Here is a 19785-nt window from a genome sequence, read left to right as displayed (position 1 = left end):
ACTGCTAACTATGTATATTTCCTTGAGATGTGTTTTATCGTTTTCATCAATTAAAAGATACAATAGTGAACAAGGAGTACTATATACTAATGAGTAAATGATGGTTCTCCACATTTTCATTTAACAACAAAAACTAAATTAAATTAGTTTAAAAGTTAAGGAAAAACCTAAGGGACGAAACAAAAAAGAGAAAAAAAAATGAGAAATCAAAATAAATAAAAATAATATAAAAATAAATAACTCAATCAAAGTTAAAATAACCCTTTTTAGGATACCCAAGAAAAAATGTAAACCAAAACTAGAGCAAATGGAACCAAATAAAAAAAACTCACCTACCTGAAATGGGCCTGGTCCTTATTTCCCAAAACGAGGGAGGGAGGGGGGGGGGGGGGGGGGGGGTGATTTCCAAAGGCCATGGGTGTGCAAGGTTGAGTTACTAAATTGGTCTAGACCTAAGTTGTTTTATTAAGTATGTGATGATTTAGTAATTAGCATCATCTTGAACTTATTTCTACTTAAAAAAAATTATCACTAGGGTTATCTTACTTACAAAAGCATATTTCTGCAGCTGAGCATCATCTAGAAATTCTGTTTTCACGACCTCTCATAGGCCCTCCTTCACCTAATATGTTGTATCGGAATTTTGGTCAAAGTTAAACCTTGCAAAATTTGACTAAACACATAGAAAAATCAACATATACGAAGTAGAGGTTTTATTCTTAGCGCGAAGGGGTGAAGCTGTTGGTTCTCGGTGGATTCATCGGTTAGCAGCAGGACACAATTTAAAAGATTTTCAAGCTGATAAATACAAGTAGTACAACACAGCTTAATCCACCTTAATTTGATTGCGTAGTATCACCGTTTCAATGACCATTCAACTGTCAATTTACACATCTTCTTTCACTTCCGAGGTGAACGACTAATGCTATTTCACCTGTAAACTCGTTTCTCCATGTTTCATTGTACTATTTGCGTTCCTGAAGACATTAAGCAAGACATCTACTGTAGAGGGTACGAGGATTGTAGTTACCAAGCCAACATTATACGTTCTGATTGAGGAAACCTTCAATTGAACGCCTCTACTACCGAAACATATGTATTCTTAGGCTATACAAAACCTCAACCTTGCTGAAGTGACAGTATGGTTGGCAGCCAATACATGTCAACTATTTCCGTCATTAGTTGGGATGCTCAGAAGGACAATTAGAAGACTATAATTCGTACGTCTTTAAACTAATTGTCTCCTTACTTACCACAAAAGAAAGGAACGTGAAAACGACAACCCGATGGTGACCCTATACTTTTCGACGTAATTTCTCCTCCATGTCAGTTTCAGAATCACTCAAGGTGCCAACCTGATCACAACTGTGTCAGCATCCGATTCAAATTAATTTGTGATATGTGTACCCTTGTAGAGAATTAGTGGTAATAGTTGCCAGTACTACGAGACAGCAGTACAGTCCAGTGCGAGACATCAGTGTATAGGATGCTATTTTCGGGGGCCATTCTCTTTGCCTGGCAAGATCACTCCTTTTCTCTTCAGGCGTATCACTAGTTCAGGTATGCTGCTCCCTAATTCCTGCACTCCATACAGTCCAGAGCCGGATTTGTCAATGCAGAACTTGTACTCCTTTCACCGTGAAATCGTGGAGCAGAATGAATCACAAGAAAGATAAGAGATTATACTACAACTGTGATTCGCCATTCTAATTAAGCTCAGCGGGTAGTGGTTACGGCGTACTACTCGTTCGCACGACTGCCAACACGATCAATCACATCGCCATTATCGCTAGTGTAAACATTCCAGGGAGACGAAGGCTCCATTTCTTCCCTCCAGAACGGCCACACCTAATTCTCATTTTTATTTTCCTGGCCGAGGCTATTCCCCGTTTGTACGTACGCTCCGAGCTCGCAGTATTAAATAGGTTAGGCCCAGGTAGGATGAGTAGCGAATCTTTGCGCGCAAAACTGCAGGCGACATGCCTCCATAGGCTCGCGCGCACAGTCGTTGCCTGGTCGGGGAGAAAAGGGCGCGGTTCTTGCGGCTCGGCTCCTCTCTTCCGGGGTCTTGCCGCCGTTCGGAGGTGCGTGCTTCGTTTTCCTCCATTTCTTGGCACGCCAGTTTCATGGCCTCCCTCAAGTTGCCTCTCTGCAATTGGATTGTTTGCTTCTTTACTTCTCTTCAGTCGGTGATTTGCGGTGGAGAAAAGGAGGTTCTGAATTGTGATCTTTCATGATGAACTCGGTTTCTTTTGGTGTCGAGTGGTGCAGTGTTTATCTTCTGAATGACGGAAGCGTGTGTCTTCTTCTTCCTCCTCGTGGTGGTGCTCGTTGATCTTATCCATGAATGATTTTGTAGTTCTTGCTCCTTTCTTTCTGACGCGGATGAACTGGATTGAATATGGCTCTAATACGTGTTTTCTGCATCGGTGAATTGTTGGATTTAATTCTTCGCAATTTCTTCGGAATAGACCCAATAGTGAACATCTGAATTGAGGCTGAAATGCATGAATTATCTTATATATGCATTTGATTGATTGAAGTTTCTGTTCTTGGAGGTTTTCCTGTACTACTGTAGTATTATAATTCCTGAATAACCGGACTAATTAAAGTGCAACATGTTCTCCTTTTGGTGTCTAGTGTGATCGTGGACTGTTCAGTGGATTGCTGAACAGGGGCGCAGATTGAATTGGACAGTCTACGGAGCTCAAGGGATGGATCGCCGGAGCTGGCCGTGGCGCCGGAAGTCCATCTCGGAGAAGGCCCTCGCCCCCGCCGAAACCGAGAGCTCCGCCTCCTGCCCATCCGAGAGTTTCACTGACGAACAGGTGAGAAGACAGAAATGTCGCTATCCTTCTTCTTGCATTGATGCTGCACACTATTCTGCGTTGTTTCCGTAGCCCGGCCACGTGACATAACTAAGATGTTCGATTTAGTTTTAGGGACAGCTCTGCATTGTTCATGATGTTTGTTCCCCATCATTTAGCATACTGTTACGGGTCCAAAGAGCAAGAAAGGGAAACTGGCCTACCTACAGTGAAAAGATTTGATACTGAAGAAGAATGCTTGTCTAGTGTCTAGGAGTGTTTTACAAGGAAGTTCAGACATTTTGCTGGGTGATTATTGACTTTGAGAGTCCTACACGCCTTCTTCCCCTTAACAGATCATCATGTCATGTGCACCTCAGAGAAACTAAGGCGGCCATGTGGCATGGCGAAGCATGTGAGCTTTCATCCATTGCCAGATCTGTAGGGCCTCTAATGTGGGTAATCTATCACCAAGTTGCAACATGAACTCTTAAATCAAAGTCCCACGGCGGATAGGGCTAGATAGAGATCCCCCAAGGCTGGATCGGAGATCGTCTGCATAAAAGAACCAAATTGTTCATCACCCTAGTTTATCCTACTTGTCATTCTATGGAGTACATGAATTTCTATTTCTAATGTTTCATCAATTCTGTTTTGGACTTAGTATCTTACTTTGCTGGCACAACACCTCAACCATCTTAGTAGAAGTAGAGCCTCCGAACAACAGCTCAACCATCTTAGTACAGCCACACAATTCATCTCGTTCACATGACAATAATGGACTGCAAGATTCATTCATACTTTGGTGGGTAACATTTGACGATTCTTCATGACTATCTGGCAATTCTAGTAGGCCTCCAACTGAAGCAGAGAATGGAGGAGGGGTCCTATTGTCTCTATATACCAGGAGGGCTAACAGGACAAGCCTACCTATCCATGGACACTAAGGGTGATGTGTTAGTTGGCACTCTTTTCTCTGCCAACATTATGGCTACAACAAGGGCAAGATGCAGTTGTTTTCGTGGCCACTCCATGTGCTACACCATCACCTTTGGCCCAACACAAATGGCTCATAATGTTTGCTGGCACAGAGCAATCAAGATTCCAGCTCTGTTCATGTGCACCAGTACCACTTGGTTGTGCCCTCACTTGCAGTCTTTTGACCAAGGCTGTCTTTCTCCATCGACCCCTAGAAATCTTTGACGCAACAGTGGGGAACGAGTGCTGCGATGTCCTAAGCTTCTACATTATTCTCTCTAGAAGCTGAAAAATGAGCCAAGTCAGTGTAAACAATGTCTGATTCTTTCTTTAAGGGAACAACAATGTTTAACTCTGTTCTCTTGATTAGGATACCCTGAAGAGTTCCCCAAAATCTACTCCGTCGCCCGAGATCGCATCGAAGGAAGTGCAGGACGACAGCAATGTGAAGGTTAAGGTGCTGAGTGAGAGCCTGTCGTCCGCCGTGTTGGATATGCGCGCGAAAGATGCTCTTGTAAAGCAGCATTCCAAAGTTGCCGAGGAAGCTGTTCTAGGTATGCTCTTTCAATAAACATGAGTGAATAAGAGAGGTGAAGTGTGCTAGCAGAACAAAGAACTGTCATAAATAGGTCCAGGAAAATACTCCTACTATTGTCATTCCTGTACTTATATTTGCACCAAAAATTTGAGCCACGAGCTTAAATTGAGAAGAAACGGTAGTGTTCATTCTATGCTACTTGCTTGAGCATGATTTACATGCCAATTCAGCATGACCAAATTTGCATTTCTTGTGCTATATATAGGATGGGAGAAGGCCGAGAATGAGATGGCATTACTCAAAACGCAGCTGGATGCTGCAACTGTCAAGAACTCCACACTGGAGGACAGGATCGTCCACCTGGATGGCGCCCTCAAGGAATGTGTCCGGCAACTCCGGCGCGCCAAGGAGGAGCAGGACCAGAAAGTCGAGGCCGCACTGGCACTGCAATCCCGGCAATGGGAGTCCGAGAAGACAGACCTGGAGCTGCGGATCGTCGAGCTCAAGGCGAAGCTCGAAGCCAAGTCCGAGCGCTCAATGAGCACTGACGGTGATGTCAGCTCGAGGCTGGCCTCTCTGGAGAAGGAGAACTCGGCTCTGAAGGCGCAGCTGATCGCTAAGACGGAGGAACTGAGGCTCAGGACCATCGAGAAGGAGCTAAACAGAAGGGCGGCGGAGACGGCGAGCAAGCAGCAGCTCGAGAGCATCAGGAAGGCGTCCAAGCTCGAAGCCGAGTGCAGAAAGCTGCAGGCCAGCGCACGGCGGCCCTCCTTCAGCAGCGACCTACGGCGCACTCCGAGCTCCCTCTGCGCCGAGTCGGTGACAGACTACCAGTCAGACTGCTCCGACTCATGGACATCGGCTCTGGTCACCGAGCTCGATCAGTTCAGGAGCGAGAAGAGCAGCACAAGGAGTGCAACCGCAGTTGACATCGGCATGATGGACGACTTCCTTGAGATGGAGAAGCTCGCTTCGGCGGATGGTGCCACGTCGAAAAGAGAGGCCGAGGACGCCTGTGGTCAGCTGGTCAAGCTAGAGGAGAAGGTCAGGAAGCTGACGGCTGAGAAGGCTGACAGGGAGAAGGCGCTGCACGAGGCTCAGCGCGAGCTGAGGGCTTGCCGCCATCGGGCAATGGTGGCAGAGGAGAGATCAGCTGGGCTGCAGAGACAGCTGAATCTTGTCAATGGCGAGAAGCATGCCATGGAGGCCGAAATGGAAGCCGCCGAGACGAAGAGGAATGAGCTGGAGGGTAGACTTCATTTGGCCCACGGCGAGATCGGGAGCTTGCTAGACAAGGGACGCATTCTGGAGGAACGGCTGGAATCAGAAAAGGCGCTGACGCTGGAGCTCGCAGCAAAATATCAGCAGACGGATGCCTTGGAGTCGGATAAGAAAGAGCTACACATTCAGCTAGAGGCATCACAGTCTGACGCCAGAAAGTTCAGTGATAAGATCACCTTGTTAGAAAGGAGACTGGAGGAGGAGAAGGCGTTTTCGGTGCGGCTCACGGAAAAATGCCGTGGCGTCAAAGCTCTGGAGGAGAAGTTGAAGGGTGCAGAGATTGAGTTGGAGTTGGCAGGACAAGAAATTGTTTCATTCCAAAAGAGCCTGGAGCTGAAAGTTCAGCAGGAGAAGGCCTTCTCTGCTGAATCCGCAAAGCGGTGCCACGATCTCGAAGCACTTGATGCAGATAGAAATGTGCTCAGATCCCAACTCCAGACTGCAAATTCAGAGATCGTTGCCCTGAATGACAAGGTTAAAATGCTTGAAGAGACCTTAGACAAACAAAAGCCGGTGGCTGCAGAATTGGAATCTCAGCTCAAGTCAGCACAAGCTGAGATCAAGAGCTTGAAGGAGAATGCCGGCCTCTTAGAAACAAAACTGGAGACACAGAAGAACTTGTCATCAGCCTACATAACTGCACTGGATGCCTCGGAAGCTCAGAAGAACAAAATTACGGACAGGTTTGAGCACAAAGAGAATGAAACAGAGGAGCTACACAAAAAGATCGGTTTGCTGGAGGAGCAAATTCTCAAAGAGAGAACACAATCGTCGGAATTCGAAGCACAATGTCAGAACTTCAAAGAGATGTTCTCTGGCAGAGAACCTGGTCATCAGCCAGTACAAGTGAAATCTGTGGCAAGTGCAGACCTGCACATCAGAAAGGTAAATTTTGGGGTAATTATTATTGTTGGCATATGTTATCAATGACAACCAAATCTGGTAATGAAAAGTTCAAAAAATAAATATTAAGAGCACGTTAACTGAAATCCCTTTACTATCTACAGGGAAAAGAGCTAGCTCGTGCTGCAGGGAAACTTGCAGACTGCCAGAATACAATAGCTTCACTCAGCACGCAACTAAAAACATTAGCCGACTTTGATGAATTCATCCTCAGAGCTGGGAACGATGACGTCGCCGTAGCTGAAAGCTGGGATGGAGATCTGAAGCTGTTTGATTCAGCAAGTTACCCAGCACAGTTGGGCTGTTTGGCAGTCACGTGATTATTGCTGTACCAAAGAAGATCGCCAAAAAAAAATGGCTTGCTTCCATACGGAGAACTAAGTTATTACTAGTTTATAGGTGAGCAAAGGCTCGCATGTAAAAATGAATTTTGGTATCCTAATCCCATGGAGTTATGGAAATGGTTTTTAAGCTCTTATTATGTACATCATACTCCAGAAGTCCAGATCTTATATGATAACAAACCCTTGTACATATCCCATGGAGTTATAGAAATGGTTTTTAACCTCTTATTATGTACAACATACTCCACAAGTCCAGATCTTATATGATGAACAAACCCTTGTACATTGCTTATTACTTACTGGCACAGATCATTTCTTTCAAAAAAAAGGTCAACCTTCAAATGTCAAGGAATAAATTGCATTAATCTCACTACACCAACAAGAACATTGTTCACACTCAACTAGGTACTTGTTATTTCATTACAGAAAAACATGAGAATGCAAAAATCAGATGATTGTATGCCAGCCATTTTTAAGACGCTTATAGTAATATCACAAAACAGTAGGCAAATATTTCAAGACAAAAATACAAACAAGTCATACCGAACTTGTAAAGCCATCCTTCTACTGATTCACTAAAGGCAATCACCATGGTCAGAGATGAATAATCCAGCACGAGAAATGTCTAGGCAACTTGTTGCTTCTTGCTTTTCTTTTTCTTGCCCTTGCTTTTTTCGCCAGATTTTATTCTCTTTGTGGTATGCATTTCAGCATCACTGTCATCAGGGTCAGCCAACTGAGTTCCTTCCTCTTCCTCTGCAACCCTTCTACTTTTCTTTTTCTTCTTCTTCTCCTTTTTGACTGTTTCAGCATCAGCGTCATCAGGGCATGCTATTCGAATTCCTTCATCATTTTCTGCAACCATTTTCTTCTTTTTTTTCTCCTTTCTTACTGTTTCGTCATCATTGTTATCACCATCGACGACTTGAGTACCTTCATCATCTTCTTCAACATATATATTCTTCTTTTTCTTCTTTTCCCTTCTGATTGTAGCTTCAGCAACCATTGAAGGATCTGGCTGCTTGGATTTAGTCTCCTCAGATTCTGGACAGAGCGGTAGTGTTAGCACAGTAGACTTAACCTCAAGATATAATTCAAGATGCTGTTAAGCTATATGACAATGGATGCCATTTCAAGAATATAAATGGGTCAGAAGGGTTCAGTATTAAAAGAACCTAGAAATCATAACTATTATTTTTATTTTCAGATTGATATTTAACGAGTCAACATGGTTCATTAGCATTCTTGTCAGAACAACACCGGAAAACAGGGTACGTAACACAAAATAGCTACTAATAATAGATACAAACCTTCAGTTGAGAAGTGTGAATCAATAACCACGGCTGTGAGGTGCTGCTTGAGATAGACCTGTTACCAAACTATGGATAAGCGGACAGTTCCAAATAGAAGAACAATGGTGTATGACCATTGGCCAGTGGCACAATCACTGGACCTAGTAGCAAAAGGATAGCCCAAACAACAAAAACAAAAAAAAACAAAAAATCATTTATATTGACAAGTTTAAATGCACTTACAGAAATCAATTTTAGGATGTACTATTTATTGTTAACTAATAATAATAAAGAGTAGTGATTAAGTCCTTAAATATTTGGCCAGTCAATGATATGTGCTCCACAATAACAACAAAAAAAACATTTACATACACACACTCATATAAATGCACCAGAAAAAAATAGAGCAATATATGAAAATAATAGCACCAATTTATTGCAACAAGCAATACCATAGCACAAGCTATATTTGATTTGAATACTGTGAAATTAATTTTAAACATACTGCAGAAAGCGGCTGTCTTGTATTTGTATCCCAGATTCGCAAGTAGCTGTCCAATCCTACAGAGATCCAATCAAATAACATGAGTTACACAAACAAATGCACACACAGAAGGCCACGACCATGTAAACGTACACGGAAAACTGAGGGGCCGTAAACATGTATATTACATTTAAAGTCAACCGATCTGTTTATTACTCACCGCATGATGCTATCAGAGGCAGCTCCGGATGCCTAACTATCGATCTAATACTGCCACTGCATTTACCAACATAGCATCCGACTAGTTTTCCTGGAAAAATAAAGTTAACACCAAGCACAAGACTGTAAAATAGCAGTTATTCATGCATTGTACATGGATTGTTATAAGCACATAATCCTTAAGTAGTTTAAATAGTTGAAACTAAGCTAATTTAACATTTGAAAGAGCACTCAACCTATTTCTAAATACTCAAAGCCAGCAAAAAGTACTACACGCGTGTTCTTATCATACCTGTTCTCATGTCAAAGGAAGCAAGGTCTCCTGTTCCTGTCCCAATATAGACAGTATGTCCATCCGGATCCTCAGCAACTGCCTTGATGGGCGACTCCCTAAAATCAACTGAAATAACAGGTCTTCTTTGTGAAGACGTATCGTATAAGCGAACCTGTCAAACAGAAATAAGGGCATTATCAGTTGATGATAAAGTCGAGCAATCATCATCAGTGTAGTAATATGTACTATTACAGATCAAAATGGTCGTCAACATCTAATGCATTGCCTAGCTGAACATGTAACAGACATCAAAACAAAACAAAACCACATCAACTAGCAGCCTTGCAGTCAGAGAGCTGACAATCTGTCCAATCAGTTCAATTCCTTAAACTGTAGCACAAATGTAGACCAATTTTGATCCAAATAAACTTAAATTTGGCTATTGGCATAACAACAGCAAAGAGTGATGAGTATATGGTACCTGATGATTATTTGTGCAGGCTACAATTTTACGGTGATCATCCTTGCACAAGAAAGTTCCAGCAGTGAACCAAGGTTTGGTGAATATACCAAGGCTGTTACCTCGAGGCTTCAGATCAAAATAAAACTAATGATATTAGTCGATGAACGTTTGCCAGAACATCAGGTAATACGTTGAAAAATCAATGAGCCCTTACAGATTTAGCAGACCATATCTTACTACAAGATGTGATATCCCACAAGTTCACTTCCATACCATTCCTGAAATGAACGAAATACTGTTGTTACCCCCACAAAATTCCTGGAAGGCTTTCGCATTTCAAACAGAAGAAAAAGAAGGATTGCAGCACAACAGCAGTTTCTTAACCATATTAGATAATCGCGTATCAAAGGTTATTGCCGACTCACCCTCCGAACATTGCATAGTTTTCGCCAGCATCCAGAGAAGAAAACTGCAATTTACCGGTGCTGCACACATCCCATGTGCTTGATGGGCCCACATCCGAGGCGGACGCCGTGTTTTCCTTTGCGACAGATCTCACGCTTGCCTTGCCCTTCTCAGTACAAGCAAGAAATGTGCCTAGCCTGCAACAGGCAGCTTGATAAATACAGTTTGGCCAGCATCACCAAATGCAGTAGAGCAATGGACTTGTCAATGATTCGATATGGATACCAATAAGGTGTACTATCTATAATGGGAACAAAAAATAAGCATATGGACATTACGTGGACAAGTCTGGCGCATGTTTTTTGAATAGGTGAAGCGCGACTATGGGGTCATTTTCCACAGCTCCGTCGGTTTGCTCTTGCCCAGAGGCCTTGACAACAGCGAGAGAATCCCCATTCAGGGGATTTAGCAGCTCAACCTACACAGAAACATATCGAATGAGCAAGCAGCTGGAAGGCACACGCAATGGTAAGCGTATTGGCTGTCAAGGAGCAGTGGCCACTCACCACACCGTTCTTCCTCGCCAGAGCTAATACCTGGAAAAATAAAACAAGGAACGGCGTAAATACGCGGTCCTGAACGCAATTACAGTAACAGGCAATCGCAAATCCAGCAAGGGTTGGTGGGAGAGGGAGAAGTGCGTTCGTTGGTGACTCACGGGGTCGACGGCGCGGTCGGCGAGGGAGGCGACGAGGATGGCCCTGGAGGCGTCGGGCTCGCCCCACGTCTCGACGACCTTGGCGACGCCCGCCGGCCTAGCGCGGGCCTCAACGACTGCGGGAGGACAGAAACGGAGAAGGAACGGTAAGCGGCCCGCGGCGGCGGATGGAGGGCGGCGAGGATGGGAAAGGCGGGCGTACCCTTGACGAGGCCGAGGATGTCGGTGGTGATGGCGCGCAGCGGCGGGCAGCCGGGGCTCTCCACGGAGGTGATCCGCGGCATGCTTCCCGTCAGTGGCGGAGGAGAGGAGAGGAGAGGCGGCAATTTGGGGGAGGAGAGGAAAGGGTGAGAAGAAGGGGTTCACGTGGTTGGTTTTAGGGTTTGCCTGGGCCTGGCTTGGCGGCCGCGAAACCGTGAGGATTTGCCGTGCCGGGCCGTAATTCGTTGAGAGGGCCAGACAGTTTTTGAATTTACAGTTTGTTTTCTTAATCCGTGTTTCGAATTTGTGCTGTTTTTGTTCCCCGTCTTTAGGGTTTCTGTTTGTAGGGGCAGCGCTCAGGTGGTGGTGGCAGCGTCTCGTGCAATAATGTTTCCCCGGCTTCAACCCCATCTCGATAGCGACATCAAGAAGCTTGTGAGTGTGGTGTGGTCTTTCAGGATTTCGTCTGGATGTGGGGATCTTCGGATCGTCAAGGAGTTTCATCGGCAGTTCATCCTATTTCTTTGTCTCCGCGACGGACGTGGTCTTTTCGACTCGTTCGGCGACTTCCCGTCCGCAACCAACAACGTCAAGCCGACTCAGGGAGGAGCAGCAGCGGCGGCGCGCCGTCGACACGGTCTGAAGGTTGAAGATGAAGGGCTTCTCAAGGATCTCGCTTTAATTTTCGTTTTTCTTGAGTTGCTTTGTACTGTTCGATGTTTCTTTTAATGTCAAATATATCTAAATACATTCAAATCAGACAGAGTTAAGACATCCATTGCGGATCAGACAGATGTATATAAATAACTAGAAGATGCCCCGCGCGTTGCTGCGGTACTGTTGGACAAAAAAGGTGGAAAAAAGCGCACAATGAGGTAACAAAATTAATAGGCCATATTAGTTAACTCTTGCATTGTGTATAGTTTTTGAAATTACTCAAGTGGGCCAAAAAAAAGCAAAATTAATAAGTGAAAAAGAGACATTTCCTATCCAAATGATTTACGTTCTGCATATATATGTTTTCAAACTCTCTATTTGCATCCTGCATATTTTTTAAATCCAATGTTTCGAGGAAAATGAGTCAAACTCTCTATCTACTTCCAGCAAACTACACTAACTCTCTATTTTTGAAAATCCAATGTTTGGATTACATTAATAAGATTCATCTAGACGGATGAAGAAATGTTAAATGGGATACAAAAATAACTCCCAGAAAATTGAATCAATGAGAAAAGAAGATTTCAAATATAAGACAATTTACAACTATAGTTCAACAACTTAGGGTACTATAATAAGGAAAGAGTATACTATTCAATATTGCACACAAACTGGTCAAATTAACCCGAGGCATGATTTACATGGAGCGTCCTCCTGCCGTCCAACAAAGCTCTATTCTAGTTCTCAAATGTGTGACCGAAGATTTGTAAAAGTGAAGTCGTACATGGCTCTAAATTCGTTGAATCTGCTGCAAGTCAGTGGTAGACGTACCTTCCCATGTAGCATGGTAGTGTCAATCCCTGAAGCCAAAAACATGGAATGGTCACATATGTAAAGTAGAACGGAAACATAACATCAGCTTTATGATTCTATTCAGTCCTATGCTTGAACGATTGCTGCTCTAGATTACAACCGTTCGAGTGGCGCATACCTGCAACTTGTCCTGCGTTTCTTCAACAGCCAAATAACCACTTGATTGTAATAGAAGAAAAATAATGACACAAAGATACGATCTAAATCCCCTAGCAACCAAGAAAAGGTTATGATCTGACTTTCCTTGACGATATAGATCTCACTCTACAGGAGCCGAGCGGCCTGATAGTGGAAGCCGAAAACATAGAGGCAAGTTGGTCGGCCATGGCCATGGCGACTAACACCATCGGGGGCCAGGTCGGATGTGTGCATCTGCTAGGCCGCCCTGAGTGTCTGAAAGATCCATCGCCTGGTAGAACTGTAATGGCCTAATGGAATGGAGATGATTCATGATTAGAGAATATGAGTAGTACATATGAGGGCAGATCCAGCTCCTGGTAGAAGTGTAATGGCCTAATGGAATGGAGATGATGATTCATGATGAGAGAATATGAGTACTAGTATATATGAGGGCTAAATATCAATCAGGCTTTGATGAGGTGGACTGGTGTAGTGGTGTGGTGGAATGGAAGCGGAACAGACAAATGAAATAAAAGGGAGAATCATAAGGGACTACGTGAGGAACATGAATCAATGGAAGGAGACGATACAAATGCCTGAGACATTAAACAGATGACGTAGCTTGGGCTGAGGTGGGAGAGTTCAAGACACATGGCAGCCTATGATTGCATGGAGATGCTTGATGAGGTGGACACCTTGCATGTTGAGAGAATTCATCTTAGTGGGTTGTTTCTATTTAGTTATTATAGATTGCATGCACCTAAATCACTTCACTCAAAAGACTAAACTGATGGGATAAAAAGGTAAATGCATTTACTTCACCCGCTGCATCTCGAGGCACAAGCCCTCCTTTTCTCGTTTGTTTGAGCTTATTTGGAAACCATGCCTTGTCTAGCCAGGTTGCAAATGCATATTTAGTGATTGAATACATGTAGTACTCCCTCAGTCGTAAAAAAAGTATGTCACAATCTAAATTCAGATGTGTCCAGACTCTAAGTAAATAGTGACTAGCGACATCTTTTTCGGGGTGGAGGGAGTATAATATTTATCTAACTTTAATATATCTAGATGTTTTCCATGATTTTTTTGTCGGAAATTCAATTCGGCTCCCGGGTGCGTATGCTCCCTCTATTAAAAAATCATATTTCGAAATGTCGAAAAATTTGGACAAAAAATTCTACATGTACATCTTCATAATATACGTGCGTTCGTCAAGTTTCACGAAAAACCAATATTTTATGTGGTCTATATAAAAAAGAGAAAGTTTATCTTGTGAAAAGCGTTATTTTTAGCACTGAATTTTGTTTTTTTACACACGTCACATGATAAGTCGATTTTTTATGAAACGACTTTGTGATCACGTAGCACGTGAAGATGTACGTGCGGACTTTTAGTTTCAATTTTTTAAAATTTAAAATGTATGTAAGATGCATTTTAAAATATAGAGAGCATATGGACCCATGTTCCAAAACACCGCTCTTTGTCGGAAATTCAATTAGAGCAGGACAGCACTTAATAGACAAATATGAAGTGAGAAAAGAGTGGACAGAAAGGGGAAAAAAACATGTGACGCAAACCTCGTGCATTCATGTATAAGCTAGACGCAGGGAAATAATCATCAAAAGACAATATCGTCCAAAAGAGATCTTCAAATACGAAAAGAAATCTGATACTATTTCAAGATCAAAACTGAATTTCCATGTTCGGACATGGCGTTTTTGCATCTAGGAGCGTATGCTCCTGTTTTTTCGAAATGAGTTCTAAATACATTTTAAAATATCAAAAAATATTAATAAAAATTGCCACACATATATTTCGATATTCTCGCAGAGTCTTTTGACGAAAAAATGATAAATTTTGTGTTGTTTGTAAAGGGACAAAAATTGGTGCTAAAAGCCGGTCACAAGATATTTTCTTTATCTTCTTCATACAACACACAAAAAAATATCAGTTTTCTAATAAACTTAGCGTGCGCATATAGAATGTCGAGATGTGCGCGCGAAATTTTTTTTTTTCATTTTTTTTATATTTTAAAATGATTTTTTGATGACGGGAGCACATGCACGCAAGATCAAAAGTGAATTTTCCGGTTTCTATTAGCAAGTTTGTTTTTTGTATTGGCCTAGGTCCGCGCAATGGTATACTAAGTTCATTAGTTTGAATATGTATCATCTCATTTATATTCTGCTAAGTGCTAAATGATTTTAAGAGCCAATCTGACAAAACAAACTTCAAAATTTGAAAATCTCGCTTAAACACGAAAAAAATCCAAAACCGAAAAGTTGAACCCTGGGCTAGACAGCTAGAGGTAATCTAGCACTTCTGTAGTCTTGGGGGGTAGTTCACTAGTGAACTCGCTTCTAAAGAAATGTTCCGAAATTGTAACATCTCGGTGAAGTTGCACTGAATCGTTACATACCAAATTGGAAGGGAAAAAACAAACATGTTTTTATTAGGCCTTTTGGCAAACAACAATACTCTACAAGCCTTTGATCCCCTGGGTTGATTATTCCCAACCAGACAAGATTAAACAAAATATTTGTCGAACAACAGCAAACAGTTAAACAAATCTTCTGGCATTACAACAATTGTACAGTTATGAAGGCCAAAAGCTTGAAGCACTGCTAGCAGTGGAACTTCACAACAACGCAAGAGATGTCGTCTTTGCTCCTCCTGTTCAAGGCCTGCTCCGTCAGATGCTTAGCAGCTGCCTGGGCGTCCTTGAAGTCCTTGATCTCGTCCACCGCCTCTTGGTTGGTCATCACCTGAATAAACGTCATATTTGTATTTTAGTCATTTGTAAATGGCGAAGTCATATCTGATGTGACTTAGCAATCTAGACATATGGACTCCACAAACCGTTAATGAAACGGAAAATTATTCATACAATCTATGAAAAAATGAATATAGACAAACATGAAAGCCTGGAAAATTAGTCATACAATCTAGTATGAAAAATGAATATAGACAAACATGAAAGCCAGGATAGGTGTTACACATGCTACAATAACTGAGAGGAATTAAGGTCCTCGATCCATGAAGTACCCACGCATGCCAAGTATCATGCTTAATTAATTATCTCAGAATAAGCACAACTGCAATATGTTCAAAATCAAAGTATATAATGCGAACGTAGCTGATTGCACAATCTTCTAATATCTAGGTGCAATCTATCAGGAATGATCGCTGTGAGTTTTATAGGCAATTACCTTCCATAAGCCATCACTTGCTAGAATCAGAAAATCAGATCTCTCATTGATGACTTCTTCAACTACATGTGGCTCAGAGCTGAGGTGCTTTTTCAAGCTCCGATCTCCGAATGCTCTTGCAACCGCGAGCTGCCCATCAACTCGTGGTACATCTCCTGCAAGTGAGACATGTTCGCAATTCAAGCTCGATACTTTACAAATCATATGCTTGTCACCAAGACCATTAGTGAAAAGAAAGCTGCTATCAACTTCTGCCTAAGTGACACTGCAGGTTGCTTGGTAGGATATCTTCTCATGTCACCAGATAAAGCTCAGGAGAAAACATATATATTCAGAACCGTTAAATCGGAATGAAGATCTTTTTCCAGGCATACAGCCCTAATGGCATTGGGGTAGGCATTGACAAGAGATGGTCATTACCTGGTAGGTTCGAAACAAATCCACCCTTTTCCTCAATAATTTTTTTCTCCATGTTTGGCTCATGGTCAACTGAAAGCTGCTCTGCTTTACCGTTCTTGCTAATGACTGCCCGTGAATCTCCAACATTTGCGACCACTAGCTTCACACTATCATCACAACTTATTAAGATGGCGGTAACAGCCGTGGAGCCTCCTCTTCCCAACTCAGCTGCTCTTTCCAATATTTTTTCATCAGTAAGTAGATATGCTTTTCTCATAGCATTTTTTGTGTCACTCAAGAATTCTGGCTGAGGATGCAGATATCAATAAACTAATCAGTACGGTTGTCAATCCAGTTGACTATGTGCAGGTAGATAAAAGCTATTAACTAAGTTACTATCTGCATTGCTTTCATGGTATTGCATGTAGGTTGCACAACAGACGTCGTAATTCAAAATATATGCACTTCTCAACCTAGAACCAAAATCCAACGCTTTTAACGTTGTTAAAGCGTATAGCCAACATTGCTGACTGGATTCTGTTTTTTTTTTCTCACCTTATAGATATAAAGCTAGCATAACCAAACACTCGAGTCATATTAAGTACTCTCATTAGTAGCTAGCAAAATGTGAGCATATAGGCATCACAGCAGTTACTGAACTTTGAGCCCGAAAAATTCTAACTTAAGTGGGGTCAAACCATTACCTCTTTCAAGATGTTATCAAATAGATGCTCCCGCAGATAGTCTGGAACAGTGTGCCCCAGATGGCCATCATATATTGCGAACAAGCCCAAATCATGCTCGCCAACTTGCCTGTACTCTGCCACCAAGTAGTCCTCCATTGGATGATTTGATTTCCCTTTCACGAGATGGTAACCATGCTTGACACGCCTGCCAGATAATTTTGTCTTGCCTTTCCCTGTTTCCGGTCCTGATGAACTAAAGGCATCTTTCACCTGTCAGAACATACAGATTAGTTATCAACATGCTATGCTGAGAACGACCCCAAAACTCAGCAAAGCAAACAAATGACTACACAAGTTTTTTTTTAGCACGACAAAGATAACAGCAGATGTTTATTTTTTTTATTGCACCAAAAAGAGGTAATATCACAGTTGCTTCAAGACAAGAAAGACAGAGGACAAAATGAGCTTGTCTATGTACATGTAGTCATTCATTTTCAATTTTCATGGTAACTACTGATTTCTAACCTTAGATCGCAAACTCCTAAAAATCATAAGCATTTTCCAAGTACCGTTCTTGTTTAGTTCCCAACTGCCAAGGATTCTCAAATGGTACTACGTAGTATATACCTCCGAAAGTTTTGTTTCACAGCTATTTATAAATGCCATTGTTTCGGTAAGTAGGAAAATACTAACAGGTTATTTTACAAAAGAAAGGCCTCAATTGTAACATTAATGGTTTTTCCTACGAACTTGGTCAAGCTATACATTGTTTGACTTTGGAAAATTTATAGGCCTTCTTTTCAGGAACAGAGGTAGTGAGTAGGCAAATACAGGTTAATTACCAGAGTAAGGCCTCCCTTAGCAGAAAGAATTATGGGATCGTTAAGGACCAAAATAAACTAGTACAAGATTAGTTATCCAGTGGACCAGCGACACTATTGCATTTCGAATAATTTCCACCTGCAGTGCCACTTTTCCTATAAGGCTAGCCATAGTGCTAGTATCATAGCTAGTATCATGCATTCTAGCCCCACCAAAAATGCTGATGTGGCAGGTAATTATGGATGAGAGAGAAGATTAGAGTATCATAGGTAGATACTGTATCATAGCGCACATCACGAGAAAAGTTAGTATCAAATAAATCTTGTACACAAATTTGTATTGGGATTCTACAAATCAATTAATATAGCAAAACTATGATACTAGTCTATGATACTATGCATTATGGATCTAGTATCATAGAAAAGTATCATATATATGATACTACTATATGATACTACCCACTATGGCCAGCCTAAGAATGCCATTCCGCATTTGGTCTGGCACGCAATAACTTAGGGCCCTAATCGTGCATGGTTGATTTAGGGAGCGACCCAATGGTGATTTGCCATGTGGCAACCTTGAAATCCAGATTTGTCATCCCGCCATGATTCGAAATAACTGGTGGCTGAGATCCCGTCGCACCAGGAGACCAAAAATAGAACGCTATCTCAATATAATTTCCTTAATATTTTCTAGGGACTGAAGATATTTAGAATTCCATCCATTCTGGTGCATTTAGTTCCAACTTCCAATGCATGTCCAAAATACTGAGGCTTTATACAAATATGGGGCTTAACTGCAGATATTATGGAACATGGACCTGTACATATGGTTTTGTATTTCTACAAGCAAACTTATAAATATATGAATCTTAACTGAGGATATTATGAAGCGTGAAACTGTACACATTCAATTCCATTTGTGCATGCAGTTATGCTTGCACGGGGAATACTGAAATGTGTCTTGTGTGGGTTTCCTCGTTTTGCTACTTATGGCTCTTTATGCTTTTGAAGCTGTTGATTTAAGCTTTTGCTCGAACCTGGAGTCTTGTCTGCTACCGGACAAACGATGAACCAGCTAATTCCAGAAGCATCGTGAACTAGTGCAAATGCATGAGGGAAAATATAGTTTCAGCTTCTAGCCTTCTGTACTTATTGAGGGATTTTCATTTTTTTTAAAGCAGTCAACGCCTCAAGGATATCCAATACTGGTAGAAGAACAGGTTACCATTCCTACTGTGAATTTATACTCCAGCTATTGATATATAAATCAGAGAGTATCAGACCCTCCACATCCACCAGCACAGGCGCACAGCCAAAATAAGGTACTACTAGAAAGCTCCACGGTAACCATGCCCCATTACCAGGGCAGTAATAGAAACCAGAGCCATAAACAAGCAATGATCTGCATCCCCCTAAGGCCCTAATAGTCATTGGAAAGGTACATAATTGACCAACAAAACCACTCAATCGACCATCCTCATTCCAAGATTTCTCGAGGGATGCTCGGACTTCATCACATCTGCCATTTCCTGGAACCTCAAGCACACATCTTGGACGCAGGGGAAAATCGAAGCATATGAAACAAACAGCATGCACCTAACTCGGCTTAGTTGCGCAAACAGAAAACAACCAGGAGCATAAATCAGTTCGATTTCCTCCTCTCCCATTATTTCGGTTACCTTGTCCTTCATCTTGTTGTAGATTTCCTTGCCGGCCATCGGTTGCTCCTCGAAAACCCCGGTTGAGAACTCCCACTAGGCTCTGGCTGAAACTCCACCACCCCTGGCTGGTTCTCTTGGAATCCCCTCCAAAAGTCAAACTCGCACCTTTCCTTTGCTGTCTTCCACCAAGAAATATGGCTGGTAGTTGGACGGATCGGTCTGAAGTGATTAACAATGCCAAGAACTTATACTGATTGAGGGAGGAGGGAGGGGGTTGGTGGAGGTGGGGGATGGTGGTGTGCTTTGGGAAGCGAAGAGGGGCTGGATCTTGCTGGATAGAGTCGGTTGACCTGAGATTGGTAGGGAGATCGGGACATGGAAATGTCGGGTGCGGACAGGGAAAGAAAGAGCGGTTGGTCTTTCCTTCTCATGTTTCACATTTGGGTGGA

The 19785-nt window shown here is 42.4% G+C and overlaps 3 protein-coding genes across 3 annotated transcripts; 1 reads left to right on the top strand and 2 right to left on the bottom strand.

The window, feature by feature from the left end:
• The first annotated feature begins 1863 nt into the window (after positions 1-1863).
• Positions 1864-7143, top strand: LOC127333374 (uncharacterized). Its single transcript, XM_051359770.2, has 5 exons — positions 1864-2084; positions 2641-2828; positions 4156-4339; positions 4589-6489; positions 6612-7143. Exons 2-5 carry the CDS (start codon positions 2715-2717, stop codon positions 6825-6827), a joined length of 2415 nt encoding a protein of 804 aa, XP_051215730.1. The 5' UTR covers positions 1864-2084; positions 2641-2714; the 3' UTR covers positions 6828-7143.
• A 50-nt stretch (positions 7144-7193) lies between these two features.
• On the bottom strand, positions 7194-11069 carry LOC127333375 (uncharacterized). Its single transcript, XM_051359771.2, has 12 exons — positions 10909-11069; positions 10707-10822; positions 10555-10584; positions 10327-10466; positions 10009-10185; positions 9798-9861; positions 9602-9709; positions 9139-9292; positions 8848-8937; positions 8649-8704; positions 8162-8219; positions 7194-7895 (listed from the first exon to the last, which is right to left on the bottom strand). Exons 1-12 carry the CDS (start codon positions 10988-10990, stop codon positions 7477-7479), a joined length of 1494 nt encoding a protein of 497 aa, XP_051215731.1. The 5' UTR covers positions 10991-11069; the 3' UTR covers positions 7194-7476.
• A 3911-nt stretch (positions 11070-14980) lies between these two features.
• LOC127333373 (probable protein phosphatase 2C 62) lies at positions 14981-19547 on the bottom strand. The gene is made up of 5 exons (XM_051359769.2): positions 19355-19547; positions 16870-17121; positions 16187-16472; positions 15767-15921; positions 14981-15322 (listed from the first exon to the last, which is right to left on the bottom strand). The coding sequence occupies exons 1-5, from the start codon at positions 19391-19393 to the stop codon at positions 15182-15184; spliced, it is 873 nt and encodes a 290-aa protein (XP_051215729.1). The 5' UTR covers positions 19394-19547; the 3' UTR covers positions 14981-15181.
• Between the last annotated feature and the right edge of the window lie 238 nt (positions 19548-19785).

This window comes from Lolium perenne, chromosome 2 (genome assembly GCF_019359855.2).
Source record: "Lolium perenne isolate Kyuss_39 chromosome 2, Kyuss_2.0, whole genome shotgun sequence".
Classification (NCBI taxonomy): domain Eukaryota; kingdom Viridiplantae; phylum Streptophyta; class Magnoliopsida; order Poales; family Poaceae; genus Lolium; species Lolium perenne.
The sequence above is the reverse complement of the archived record's forward strand: the minus strand, read 5'-3'. Positions and strand labels throughout refer to the sequence as shown.